This window comes from Ammodytes marinus (assembly GCF_949987685.1).
Source record: "Ammodytes marinus genome assembly, chromosome: 9".
NCBI classification, from domain to species: domain Eukaryota; kingdom Metazoa; phylum Chordata; class Actinopteri; order Uranoscopiformes; family Ammodytidae; genus Ammodytes; species Ammodytes marinus.
Genome location: NC_137213.1, coordinates 7,472,404 through 7,486,838, shown reverse-complemented (window position 1 = coordinate 7,486,838; position 14,435 = coordinate 7,472,404). Strand labels below are relative to the sequence as shown.

Below are 14,435 nucleotides of genomic sequence, written 5' to 3'. Positions count from 1 at the left end.
TTAAAATAATACACGCGAAAATGTTTTATTTGCATGTCATTACCCTCTCTACCCAGTTTCATCTCATATTAATAAAGCTTGAAAAAAAATATATATATAAAATAATGCATCCGCATCATATATGCAACTAATAATAACATTCATGTTCAAAATGGGTAGGATAGGGAAGAAGATGAACCCTTTAAAAGTAGTGTGGATCATATTTGTAAATTAAATGAGTCAATTACATATCTACTGTACAGTGCCTTGCAATATTACATTATAGCAAAGCAACTTTGAGCCTTACTGTTCTTAGCAATGACAAGGCTGTTAAGTGAAGGCATTTGAATTATACAGTAAGTCGCAGTTCATCTCAGTCCACACACCGTTTTCGCAGGTGGCTCACCATCAGAACCTTTTATCTCTTTTCTTATCAAAATTCCAGCCTTCACATTACACAGAGAGCACCCTTGGACTCTAGGAAGTTGTAGCCTCGGTTGACTAGCTATGCAGAGATTCAATATCACCCCTGGACCGGCCCCAGGATTAGGCAGCCATTCACATTGGCACAAGGCCAGCGCCTGCCATTGGAGTATCACAGGAAGTTCTCTGGTGTCACCCACCCCCCTAAACTGATTCCACTGCACAGACAAAAGGGAAGGCAGTTGAGATGTCACTTACGGTGTCAATGTTGTGAAATGTTACCCTCCAAGTCTTTATCTGATAGCATCTTCCGAGTGGTGAAAGTGAGATTGCAGCGTCTTTCATACAAGTTTGGCACACAGTTCAGTTTGAGGGGGCTGTTAAAAGCTTTTTTACCATGAGCAATCAGGCCTTATGTGAAAAAAAATCTTTCTGACAAAGTTGGAACAGCTTTTTGTTATTTCAGGTGAAATTTGATGTGTCTTTTATCTGACAATCTTCCCCCTATGTGTATGTAATAACAAGTACTTCAACATCATGTTTAAATATCAAGAGGAGATATTATGGTAATTTGCAATACTAATACTTTAATGTATGTCACCATCACAGTCTATCTATCTATTTAGTTCTATGAGGCATTGTTTGTTGCACTTGGTATGAATTGTATGAAACTTTTTTTATCGACTCCACTTATCTTATCTTATCTTATCTTATCTTATCTTATCTTATCTTATCTTATCTTATCTTATCTTATCTTATTTAAACACCCAAACAAAACTCAGGATAATTTGAATCAAAATGTCACAGCTTGGCTACATTACACAATATAGATCATCAGGCGCAAAGTCACAGGCATGAAGCATTAAATCGACCACGGCTGTTCAACAACAACAACAATCTCTCTGTGAGGCTATCGCTCTGTCCATGAACTTTTGTGCCTCTTGCGCGTGTGACCCACTCTTCTCCTGCCAGCGTGCTACTTCCCCAATCACCAACCTGCTCCACAACACTCCAACACTAAAAAGAAATGTCTGAATGTCGTCTGCTACACTGTCCAAAAATCTATTATACTGCTTTCACAGGCTACAAACACACACATAACCGTATCATACAATGCCACATAAGCCTCACATGAGAAGGTGATGTGTGCTGGGACAGCAAAGTATGGAGAATGGAGCAGAGTATATTATTAACGGCATATGCTACTTCCAAACTTCTTCTGCTTTCTGAAGCTATGTGCTCATTCATGAACACATGCAGTGATCATTTGAAAACAGGTTGCTTTTATGTATAACTCTGAACACTCTTTGAATGGCAACCTATTTAAATCGAGAAAACCGACGTCACTACTTCAGAAATAAAACACTAAAAAGATGAGTAATCTTGAAGAATAAGAGGGTTGTGTAGAAAGCCAGGAACACCACCGACGCGAAAAATGGTGACACTAGTGCAAAGATGTTAGAAATTGTTGAGGATGGCAGTACACGCTGCTGCTCATGATGAACACAAACAATGATTCATTGCTTTTCCATCCTCTGAAATGGAAACAACTGGGCTATATTTGCCCTTGCGACCATGGTGACGACTGTCATAATATGACATCAGAAGCTATATGTAAAAAGGAACCAACTCATGTGTATGTGTGACATTTCTAGGTTTTAGGAGTTATAAGTAAGACACGGACAGATAACGGGGGAGTATATTCTATTCTGTCAAGGAAGTACTTTTCAAGGGAAACAAATTACACCTTCTGGCACTTAACCTTACATTTTTACCTGACTGGAAAGCAATAACATACAGTCTGACACAAACTGATACTTCCAGTTGTGCCAAAGAAGGCAGGGGGACCTCTAGAAGGGAGTACATCCCTGAGATAGTTTCCACAGAAAGGAAGGAGAAACTGGGTCACATTTTCACATGACATTGTCAAACCCTGTCAGTATATATGGCTGTATGTGGGCCATCGCTGGCACAGCTTGACTGGAGAGAACGGGGCCACAAGAGATAGTGGCCGCAACCTGAGAGGCCAACACAATGTAGGTTAACTGTAGATTATGTAACTACTGTATATGGACTATGGACTGGGTTATGTTTTACTCTCACTGTTGTCCGTACTAGCAGAAATAAGATAGGATCATCATGCGTAATACACAGAATGTGAGTGGGGGACAATATTGAGGAAAGCATCTCTGAAATGATGAGCATGGACTGTGGCTGCAATATGGCACGTCTTCATTTTCCTCTTCATAGCATGTTCATGGAATTAAAGGTGGAGTCAGCTATTCAAGAGAATGCTTGTTGTCAAAATCCCTTTTGGTCAAAATCATTCAATATCTCCTCACAGTGCACTACCTGTCAGTACTGTGTGCACGCTGAAAAGAAAACCTGTGTTAATACACAGCCTAGGCTCTGTAAACGGGCAAGATGCTTGCTACTGTTAGCCCCTTTGTTTACATAGGCTTACCAGTTTACAATTATAGCGTTCTCAAGAATTGCTGACTCGAGATCTGAAAATTAAATCAGGTTAGAAATGTGGTCAGCTCGTGATAAAGTGAATCGATACAGAAAATTGTGCCAGTATAACATGTATCACTCTACATGATAACCTCAAACTGAGCATTGAACTGTGGTTAAACATTTGTTTTTCTCCGTGACTCATCTGCCTCACTGCTGGTGCTGCACCAGTGGATCGAACTCCTGACTCATTCAAGCATTCGTGTGACGTAACAGCCAGCAAAAAAGGAACAGGAAATTCCAACAGTATTGTACAAATGTATAAATGGACAAGCAGTGTGATTGTGCTATAAATAGACACATGGCCTTCTGGAGCAATTTAATCATGTGTTATTAGTAAGTCACACCAAATGCTCCACCAGGATACACAGACTGAGCTGCAAAATCAAAATCAAACACTTTGTTAAAGGCCATTGAACTTAGTCACAAAAAGGCCAAGTTTGAACACAAATAAAAGACAGATCTTTGGTATCTCGGTACTGTCTTACTATACTAGTTATTCTGCTGCTTACGCTCTGCACAGGTCAGTGGCAATGGCACAGATATTCACGTAAAGCTGGTCACATTCTCAGAACACACTTCCACTTGGAGTCAGGAATATCAGTTTGTCCATCTCTCCGCGTGCTGAGCTTTGTTTTCCTCCCAGTCTGCCACACAGCGTGAACTATGATTATCTTCAAAAGAAGAGACACTGGAATGTTAATCCAGACGCTCTACCTACCTACCTAAGAAAGGCCTAAAACCACTTGGTCACATGTGTGCACATGGACAAATGTCACCTTCTAACCAATGTCAACTCTGTTAATCAAATCAGCAGGGAAGATGATTTTTCCTTGAGAGGAAAAAGCAGAGGCTTTACACTCAAACCCATAATCATTGTCCATGTACAGCTTCCCTACACTGCAGGGAGTGTCCTGGAGTTTAGGAGTGTCTGGAGTATCACTGAGTCATATTACAAGTTATGTAAGGTGAATGGCTGGAAGTATGTGGCAGCTTAAATGGACCTCTAATCACCATGTGTGTAAGAGGTCCGAAGACTGTTTACAAAGACACAAAATACCGGACCATCTGCGGAAGAAACAAACATGTTTTTTTTATATGAAACTGAGAAACAGGAATTTAACCACCATTGAATACTTACAGTAATGCTGAAAATGTAATACCACTGAATTTGTGACACATACATTTCTGTTTTGTTTTTTATTATTATAAGTAGAGAAGCCAAACTAATCCAGATAGGTGGTTTTCAAAGGGAAGGGTTTCAGTTATATTTTAGATTTATTTGTGTGTCATTTCTTTATAAAAATTGTGGTTTAAATGCACAATTTGGTTTATAAACTTTCAGCCCTAATCAGTTTGTTTACAAACAGTCACTTTCTGAATCACTTGTTTCTGTCACAAACAATGTTCATACACAGTGGAGTGCACAGGTAGGGTGCAGAGGGGGCAACCACCCCTACCCTTGTTGTTCAGAGAGCTTAAGGGACCTTTTTAAAATCTTTATTCAAACCACTGTATATGACCAGCTTATGGGACTTCAACATTTGCCCCTAAGGCCTACATTTACTTTTTTTCTATAGGTGCACCCAGGGCCGCCCATAAGGGGTATGAAGTGGGAAAGCTTTCTAGGGCCCAGCCCTTGGGGGGCCCATGGTCTCCAGAGGCCAAGAACCTAACTGAGCCTAACATTATTTTTAACAGAAATATTCACTATAACCATTTAAAACTTGCAAAACCATAACGACAAAACAAACATTTTAAATATTGTAACTTGGGTAAAACTCCTCCTCCGCTACCCTCTGCTTCATGTCCGTCCTGTGTGCACGGCACGCTGAAAGAAAGTTGCTAACACTAATTTTAAAAAGCCTGATATTAACGTGGTTAGTATAAACATAAACAAACATTCGCCAAGTGTTGGCTAGAGATTACCTATGTGCCTTTTAAACATCATAACATGATGTACTCCCCCACCCTTACCCAGGGCAGGTGGGCTGGGTACCACAACACTGAGCTGAGGGGGAATGGAGGCTGGCCAGGGAACTTGTATAACTTATCATTTGACCCCTTATACAGAATATGCCTTGTTGGCTTCACACCTAGTTGTAGTAATGTGTTAATCACAAAATAAATATCCATTTGTTCTCCCAGGAATTGTAGAATCTTTCAGCCCAGCATCCATTTCATTTGAACTCTCTAAAAAAAAAGAAAATCTAGTCTTGAAGAGTGTTTTTAAGTTTGAGTTACAGTAAAATTATTTCCTTGATGAATTCAGGTGTCTCCATAACAGATAAATGTAGTTCTTTAATACAATTATGCATTAATTTCCTTTACTTTTGTGTGTGCCATATGGTTACAACATTTGGTTTTGATATATTGTTGTACAGTTTTGGCTGGATTATTTTACCTGAGTCGTCCTGCTACTTGTGTCTGGGTGTTATTCTATGAATTGTGTAAAGTATTTGGCCCCTCAGGTAAAACAGAAAACAGGTGTACCTTTTCTTCTTCATTCTTAGAAAGTTGACAAGGTTATTATTATCTGTTGTTTTCCAGGTACAGCCAGGTACAATTTGAAAAAATTTCCAAGAGTTTCATGTCACATACTGAACATACTGCATAGACCAGACCCAGGTGTCACACCATACGGATGTCTGACCAGTTCTTTACTGCACCTCAGGGGCGGCCCGCGGCGTTAGGCAATATCTGTAGTGTCCTTTGTTGTTGCCTGCTCCGGTGATAAACCTAGTGAATACTCAAGAAAACCAATGTTATTTTGTAAAAATCTGTTGAATATTAAGCAATTGCGTGAGTTTTAGGGTATTACAATAAATTGGTAAGTAAGTCAGAAATGTGTTACTATTTTTAAACACATATACAGTATAATAACCACAAAAGAAAGAGTCCTTTTTCTCACTTGAGCTCCTGCTCCCCAAACTCTCGCTGCACGTCCCTGGTTGATAAGATAGTCAGTCTATCTACAAATACATGTATGTGTTTATTTAGGGATGAGCGCACACACACACACTGATACAAGTAAAGTATGAGTAAGGGGGGTCCATTGACTGGACGTTTTCAGGGGCCCAGCCATTTGTGTCGGCGGGCCTGGGTGCACCATAGTAGCACATCAGCCCCTCCCATCTGAAGGAGCACCCTAATTGGACATTATTACCAAGGTCCTTTTTTGCCCCTAAGGTCAGAGAGGTATTTGAGTGTCTGTGTGTTTCACCTAATTTATCCAAAAGTAAAGTATACCCCAATATCTGAGAGCTGTTGCATGCACGGGCCTCCCGTCTGTTTACAAATGGGTGCCCTTTTTTACTGTTTTACCCCCTGCCCTTTAGAAAGTCTGTGCAAGTCACTGCTCATACGTACATGATACATTCATAAGAAAACCGAGAGGAGAAATCAAACTCTTGACATACTTTATGGTCACAATACTACAGCCTGCAACAATTAAAACCCAATTTTTCTCAACAAACAACTCAATAAAAGCAGAGAAATATGAGAATCACTATCATAGGCCTACTACTGGGTGCTCCCATTATTTTATCGACACTTTTTATGTCGATACAATTTGTATCTGGATTTTTTATTCAATTCAAATTGTTTTGTTGGATCGAAATATTAAAAAAGGAAATGATCCAAATAAAATGCTACTCCAGTCCACTGAGCATATGTTCTGATCGTGAGTGTGATTGCTTCTGATTGGCTTCTGATAAGCACCAGCTGGAGGTTTCAAAGTTATTTATTTACCAACGCAGTACTAGTTGTAACGCCACAGGAAGGCAGACAGACAGGGATCTTTTTGGCAGCAGTGACAGTCATGAGCATCTCCTGCCTCTGCTTGTGTCACTGTGTGCGTCAGGACAGTCGGGGAGCCACAGAGAGGATTCATGTGAGGCGAGATAATTCACGCTCCCAACAGCTTCCGGTTTCGTTTTAGCAGAACAGCTGATGTTAGCCAGCTAATTGTTCGGTTTTCCTTTGGAAAATGTTAACTACATATGTTTAAACTGAAGTATATGTCTAAAATTGGCTAAATTATTTTTCGTCTACATAAATAGGCGTATGGAAAACCTACTTAGGCGGACATTTGTACGCATGTGCGGAGTTGGAGCACTATCTTGATGCTGACTGTCGTCTCTCTGGGAGCTCCCAGCCAGTCCTCTCATGTTCACACTGGTACTACTGTGAAGCTTCACATAAACACAGAGGGTCACATAATGCTCAGCTGGACGGTCGGCGGAGAGGAGCCATAACTTCGTGTCAACCTCGGCCGTCTTTATTATTATGCTGCATTTCACTTCGTGGTGAGTAGCCTTAATAATCACTGTATTACCTCACAGGGTTTCTGTAAGTAGGTTATTGCTTGTTTGTCACTTTGGTCACCTTATCACAATTACAGTTTATCACTTCGAATTATAATTATCTTTGTAGGCTAAGATAAGCCTATAATTATGTGACACACTTTGGCCATTTACTGTTAATTCAACTGTTTGGCCCTGGTAGTTTAAATTGAGTAGGCCTACTATTCAAACAAACTTGTTAAGTGTCTGTGCTGTCCTGCTCTGATGCAGCAGAGGAAGTTTGCTCTGCTTGAAACGAGACGGTGCCTGCTTGTGTCTCTGCTGTCAGGGGAGAGGGGAGGGGCGACAGGGCAGTGGGCAGTGTTGACATTGTGGCTGACATGATCGCCGTGTGTCTCTGCAAGGGGTGAAGAGGTCACCTTCCTAATGACTGCCTGTTATGCCAACAGGAAGCTGCTCCTGCACCCCTCCTGTATGAAATTCCTGTTGGGATTTGAAAATGTGTTTGGACACAATAGTGAAATCATTGTGAAATAATTCTACATCATGGTAGTTTTTTTCCCCTTTCTTCTAATTTTGGCACTGGCAGAATGAAAATGGCCTGTAGCCAACAGTACTGTATAGTCCCCCTTCTGTTTCACATGCACGTGCCTGTGCACTCTGTGCTTTTGCTGCTTTGAGCCTATAAATTATTGATGTGGTCTCAGTGGATACACACATGGACAGTTGTAACGTATGTCCATGCTGTGAGGTATTACATGTAATAAGCTACATGTGATATAATTGGGCCAATAAGCAGCCATAATGATACTGCAATTTTGCTATTAATTAAAACATACTTTCATCTGTAAGAATGTGCAGATGTTTTTTCTAAGGAGATACATCCCTTTACACATAACTGCCTATGCAGCAGAGGGTTGGACAATGTAAGCTGTGTCATAGGACAAAAAGCTGTCTCTCGTTTATTTGCTGATCCAGGAAGTTGCTCGCTTCGAGTGCACACACACACACACACACACACACACACACACACACACACACACACACACACACACACACACACACACACACACACACACACACACACACACACACACACACACACACTCACACTCTCTTTTTTTTGAGAAGCTGCTTGTGTTGGCTTAATGAACATTCCCTGCCCATCTCTTTGAGACTTGAGGGGGGAGTCTAAATCCTTGTCAGCTGATTGTATTACTGTCACTTATTGGCCCAGGATGGAGTTAAACATCCTCTTGATGTCAAACTGGTCAGATTGTTTGCCGCTATTAAGGACAAGTTTAATGAGTGTATCCTGAGTTTGCTGACATTAAACAATAAAATGTGGCAGATTTCAAGTTTCTTTTGTTTGAGTAACTAAAAGTTTAAAAAGAAACAAGCCCCAAAGTCTCTGATTCCAGTTTCCCAAATTTGAATATTTGACATTTTGATTGTGCCCTCGACAAAAAAAGAAATTGGAATGTGTCAATTTTAAGGAGGACATTTTTTGCATTTTTTAGTATTTACTGGCATATTATCAACCAAACCAATTGAGGTCACCAATAGTTCCCTGACAACCCAAATGAATGAACATCTTCTTGACACATTGGCTTGACCTGTGTCACCAATGTTGGACTAGACTGATAACAGCTTCTCTATTTAACAACTCACTCTTCCTTACATCTTCTCTTTTGCTCAGCGGCTTTGAACAGCCCTGCTGAGGTTTTTGGGAAATTACTCTTGTTTTGGATTTATTTTCCATGTTCACATCCAAAAATAGCAGGCACTTGAACCACTACACCCCCTTGTTTCTTAGCACACTGCCTTGGGACAGTGCGTATCCCAAGTATTCCCCACAAAAAAAACCCCTGAGGAATCATTGGAATGTTAATTACTCTGCGGGGAAAACAGAAAAAACTCTTTTAAAATGTCTCAAATGCTCAGTTGGTTGTAAGCGAAAACAAGATTCCAGTTCACATTTTTACTCTCTCTTATGAAACATGTATAATCACTATCAAGATGTAATTAGGCTAAACAAACTTGTGGCCCGAAAACCGGCTCGACCAGCTCTAAACAGGAAAGACGTCTCGTTCCTCCAGCTGTCCTGTTCAAAAGACGCATTATTTACCCATGTACATTCTGTCTCTCCAACTCAAGAGGAAACGCGTCATTGTTGCCGTGTTACTGAATTGTTGGCTCCATTAGTAATTCATTGGTTTTCTTAGGAATGCTGCTGTTCGGATCAAGCCACACAATGCTTGACATGTCGTTGTTTTTTCTTCCTCTTTGAGAATTGATCTGTGCATTTGTTACCACTGTATGATCAATACTTTAAAGCTATAGTGTGTAACTTCTGTTGCCCCCATGACAAATTCTGAGTTATTACAACAACATTCCTGGCACATTGGGTAATCCTTTGGTGATAGCGCATGGATTTTATACCTTCTGCTGTATGTCAAGTTTTTTTCTTCTTGAGCTCCTGGGCCAGTGTCAGGGGGCGACACTAGTTTGTAAACGCTGCCATACTGAGAAATACAGAGACAGTTTTGTGGAGCTGAAAAGGCTTAATCAACTTTGTGTCAACTTCTTTGTGTGATGGCTTGATTGTAACCAACATTAATTTATATGACACATTTACGCACTATAGCTTTAACCAAAGTACCTTTTTTCTCTTTGTGTTCATGTAGAGTGCATATCAACAACCACAGACAAACAATGAGGGGCACTGTCAAAAGAAAGTATGCAGAGGTGGAGGACAATCAGAGCTTCTCCTCCTCCTCCTCTCCTCAGTCCTCCCTGTCCTCCCCTGTCTCCTCTGAATGGGACTCCGATGGGGAGGGCAGCCTCTCTGGAAACCTGGATTTGACCCCCAACAGTCCTTCTTCACACACCGGTCTGCCCAGTAAGTTTCCAAACCAACTACCACTGTTTTTTTTTATTTTTTTTTTATCCCCCTCTTTCAAATAATGCAAACCTCTTCCTTATTGGGCCCTTATCCCATCAGCGTTTTATAGGAGTGCCTCTTATCAGCCTGCAGCAGTACTATGTATGTAAACGCTTAGCTTAGGGCGGTTCTAGATAGCGCACAGTGAAATTGACTCGCCTCTGGACTGTCCGTGCGGTTGTGTTGAAGATCATTTGCCTGAGCAATAGGATGTTGTGGAATCAATTTGAATAGGTCCCTTCAAACACCTTTGTATCAAGTGGCCTCATTGTGATATCAGAAAAGCTGCACAGATGGCTAGCAATTACAAACAAAAAACTGCACTTATTTCAATACAGTCTAAAACCTTCTGTATGGAACCGTTTCAAAACTTTTTATTAAGAGTCATGCTGCACAGTGCACCCGTGTGAAGTTGTTTAAACCAGACCAAACAGTAACCTCTTAAATACAGCAACCTACACTGGCAGAGAGAGTCCAACTATTTTCTGGTAAACTTTCAAAGAACAGAAGGCAGACACTGGTTTACTTATTTTCTTTACTTTACTGTCAAGTGTTCACTGTTGCAGTGAACCTTTCGCCTGGTATTTCCTCTCTATGTTTAACGATTGGCCCAAGATACTGCAGTGAAGCGCCTGTAGTGTGTCACCTAGTGGCCACTCAGAGACCTACAGGAGACAGAGCATTTGTCAAAGTCCAGCGCCAGTATTTTAAGTGTTGAGGAATCACTTCTAGGAGTTGTACTTTGTAGTAACCTCAGTACTGATGGACTACTTTTAGGAGTGTGACAAAGTAGAAATGACCATGACTTGTTGTTGTTGTTTATTATATTGTGGTCTGGAGTGTTAGACAGAGGTAAAATATCATTTTAAGCCTTGTGTCAAAGTGATCTATTTAAGATTTGGAAACAAAAACATGGAAAGATCTGTCTAAAAGTAAAACTCCTGTGTAATTTCATATAATTACATAAAATACTAGAACTTAATATAAGAATTCAGGGGTATGATTGTGTTCAAATAAAGGTTTTAGTCCACTCTCATTAAAGACCCTTAAAACAAATACAAATATGACTTGGTCTTGTCAACATGAACCTTTATTCAGCTCGTCATCATTACTCAACAACAACATCCTCAACATCATCTTTCCGACTACGATTTTTTTGTGCCTGAGCAGCGATTACTAACAAGTTGGGGACAACTGGTTAAGTAGGTTGACCAGGCTAAGTCCTCATCGCAGCAGACCTCAGGTTCGAATCCGGCCTGTGGTCGTTGTCTGTATGTCATTCCCCTTTCTGCCCAATTTCACATCTGTCACTCCAAACTGTCCAATAAAGCATAATAATAATTTTAAAAATAAATAAATGCAGTGCCTCATTAAACTAAGGTCTTTGGTTTGTCTCTCTTTTTCCCAAAACAACCAGTTCGTTCCATCATGAAGAGGCCCAAGCTTGCTGACGCGCAGAACAACGTAAGCTTTCACCAAGTGATGGTGTTCAGTTTCCCACGCTGCCAGGGCTTCACCAGTGTGCCCAGCCACGGAGGTGCCACCCTGGGCATGACGCGCAGGCACAGTGCCCTCCAAAGTTACACAGTGACAGAGCATACACTGGAGCAACGGCACAGGCGAAGAGAGAGGCTCAGAGAAAGACGGAGAGAGGAGAGGTTGGACGCATTGAAACACAAAGTGAGCACACCTTCTTTTTTTTCAACAATTTATTTTTGGTTCAAAGCATGAATAAACAATAAACCTAGCGTTTGATTTACAAGTGAGCGTTTTTTCTAATTGTTCTTACTCACCCCCAAAATAACAGAAAACAAAAAACAACAAATTAGAAGACAAAAAAAGAGGGTAAAATGAATTATACAATCTTGTAGAATACACCACCGATCAGTCAGGAGGAAAAACACCTTTTTTTTTTTTTATATATTAGTTTGTCGGCCAAGCAGTTTTCTTACTGTATCAGCTTCTCTGATTCCAGATGATCAGCAGTGGGGCCATGGACCAGAGAGAAGCAGAGAGGCTCACGGTGGATCAGATCCAGGATGAAGACACTGAGGTCCACATCAGTGATGGAGAGCTGGAGGATGGAGGTTTCCTTCATCAGTACTCGTCTAGGCAGAGGCAGGCTCTCCTTCAGGCAGCCGGGGTGAAGCGCATAGACAGAGAGGAGAAAAGGCAGCTCCATAGCCTGCGTCTCTCCAGGGAGGCCTGTGGGTGTGACTGCCAGGGCTTCTGCGAGCCAGAGACCTGCGCATGCAGTCTGGCTGGAATCAAGTGCCAGGTACGACACTATTACAGCAACAAAAACTTCTTCAATCTTGAATAATAGTGTATAAGACCTCTTATTTTTACGTGTGACGCAGCCCAACAGCCCCTTACAAATGCACTCAAGTAGGCCTAATACATCTTCAACACCACCCATCATGTCCATACAGATTTTAAACAGGAAGTTGTGTTATACTGTTAGTTATAACATTTTTTTAAAAAAGTGTATGTTACAATATGTTTGGGGAAATTTGCATTTGTCCTACTGCAAGTAATTAAGAGTGGGAGATACTGCACTTTACTCTCAGACAACTATTCACTGTTCAGTATCAATATTGGGATTGTATCCATGTACTCTTCATTGTATCGTTTTTCTAAGCTGTTCTGTAAAAAGAAAATAAGACCAAAGACTAAACAATTAAGGAATGTTAATGGAATCTTGTAGCTAATTTTCAGTCAAAACATCTGCATATGGAGTCAACTTGCTGTTTTATCTTTGAGGACCCACAGCACTGACTTTCTTTCTCTGTTGTGTTCTCCACACAGGTGGACCGCCTCAACTTCCCATGTGGCTGCACTAAGGATGGCTGTGGAAACACTCAGGGCCGCATCCAGTTCAACTCCAAACGTGTGCAGACCCACTACATCCACACCGCCATGAGACTGGAACTGGAGAGGCGACTGCAAGATGAACCGCTGAGCCAAGAGGACCAAACAGGACTAACAGAGGACCTTGAAGACTATGTGGACCAGGATGAGGCCCACACCAAGCAGAACGCACCAGACAAGAGCTGCCCCTTTGGGTTCACCACAGAGGAAGAGGGTCTGCCTCTCACCATGCCCACCAGCCCTTCCTTTCATTTCATCCCAGAGCGGCTAGCAATGGAGGAGAACAGCTGCAGTAGCGACATGACCGAATCCTCCTTCACCTCCTCTGACTCTGACACAGGCCTTAACGGGAGTCACAATCTCACTGAAGTAGATGGAGGGTTGTCAAGCGCCCTCAGCATCTGTGACCCTGAAAACGATAACCACTCTGAGTGCAGCCAACTGAGGCACACAGGAGAACCACAGGCGCAGTACAGCAGCAACTGTGCCACTAACAGCACACCTAATGACTGTACCGACACATTCACAGACAATATGAGCAGGACCTCGCTGACAGATTACCTTGATGAGAATGCGAACCAAGCCATAGACTTGTTTGGCGATGATGACTCTCTGGAGGACTTCCCCAACACTCCCTCGCCCACTGTGGACTATTCCTCGGGAAGTTACATTGACCTGAGTCTGTCGTCAGACTCCGACCTGGAGTTCTTTGACAGAGACTATGCCTCGGGGCCAATACACAGCTCTTTCAAACTGCAGCCAGACAGCTTTCCCCACCTCCAGCTGTTTAGCTGTGCTAGTCTGCCACAGTACGAGTCGAGCACCTACCTCCTGGAGTCTCTGATCGGCCTGACTGACTAGTCATTTTGTGAGAGAAGTTAATGTATAAAGCATTGCTTTTATGTATTTGTAAGAATATTTCAATGTAAAAAGACCGATTTATAAAATATTTTTTCCTAGCTGGATAAGTTTTTTATTGCCTTAAAATAATATTGCCTTTTTTGTTTTTCAGAGAACGCTTGAGTAACTAATTTATGTCTTGTATTTTTATTTCCTGAACCTATCTCTGACATGTTATTTAATTTGTTATTCCTTAATATATGGATTGGCTGGGGGACATGCATTCTTTTCAGCATAACTGCTTGGCTCATTGTGGATTACCCCCTATACACTTAAGGAGATGTTTAGAATATTTCTGTATTGGAGAATTGAAATAAAGACATTTTTATTTATTTATTCACTGACTTCACAAATGTATTTAATGAGTGGTGACATTTTTCTTTGACTTCAGTGTCTAACACTAAAATGATCGATTCAGAACCTCCTCTAGCCTACTCATTTTGATAGCCTCTTTCATTGCAGACATTTTCACTCTTCATTACAGGAAAAGCACAAATCAC

The 14,435-nt window shown here is 41.3% G+C and overlaps 1 protein-coding gene across 1 annotated transcript; it reads left to right on the top strand.

The window, feature by feature from the left end:
* The first annotated feature begins 7,108 nt into the window (after positions 1-7,108).
* Positions 7,109-14,271, top strand: LOC307255540 (cysteine/serine-rich nuclear protein 1-like). The gene is made up of 5 exons (XM_080034227.1): positions 7,109-7,223; positions 9,908-10,122; positions 11,582-11,844; positions 12,140-12,442; positions 12,973-14,271. Exons 2-5 carry the CDS (start codon positions 9,936-9,938, stop codon positions 13,894-13,896), a joined length of 1,677 nt encoding a protein of 558 aa, XP_079890353.1. The 5' UTR covers positions 7,109-7,223; positions 9,908-9,935; the 3' UTR covers positions 13,897-14,271.
* Positions 14,272-14,435: the final 164 nt, after the last annotated feature.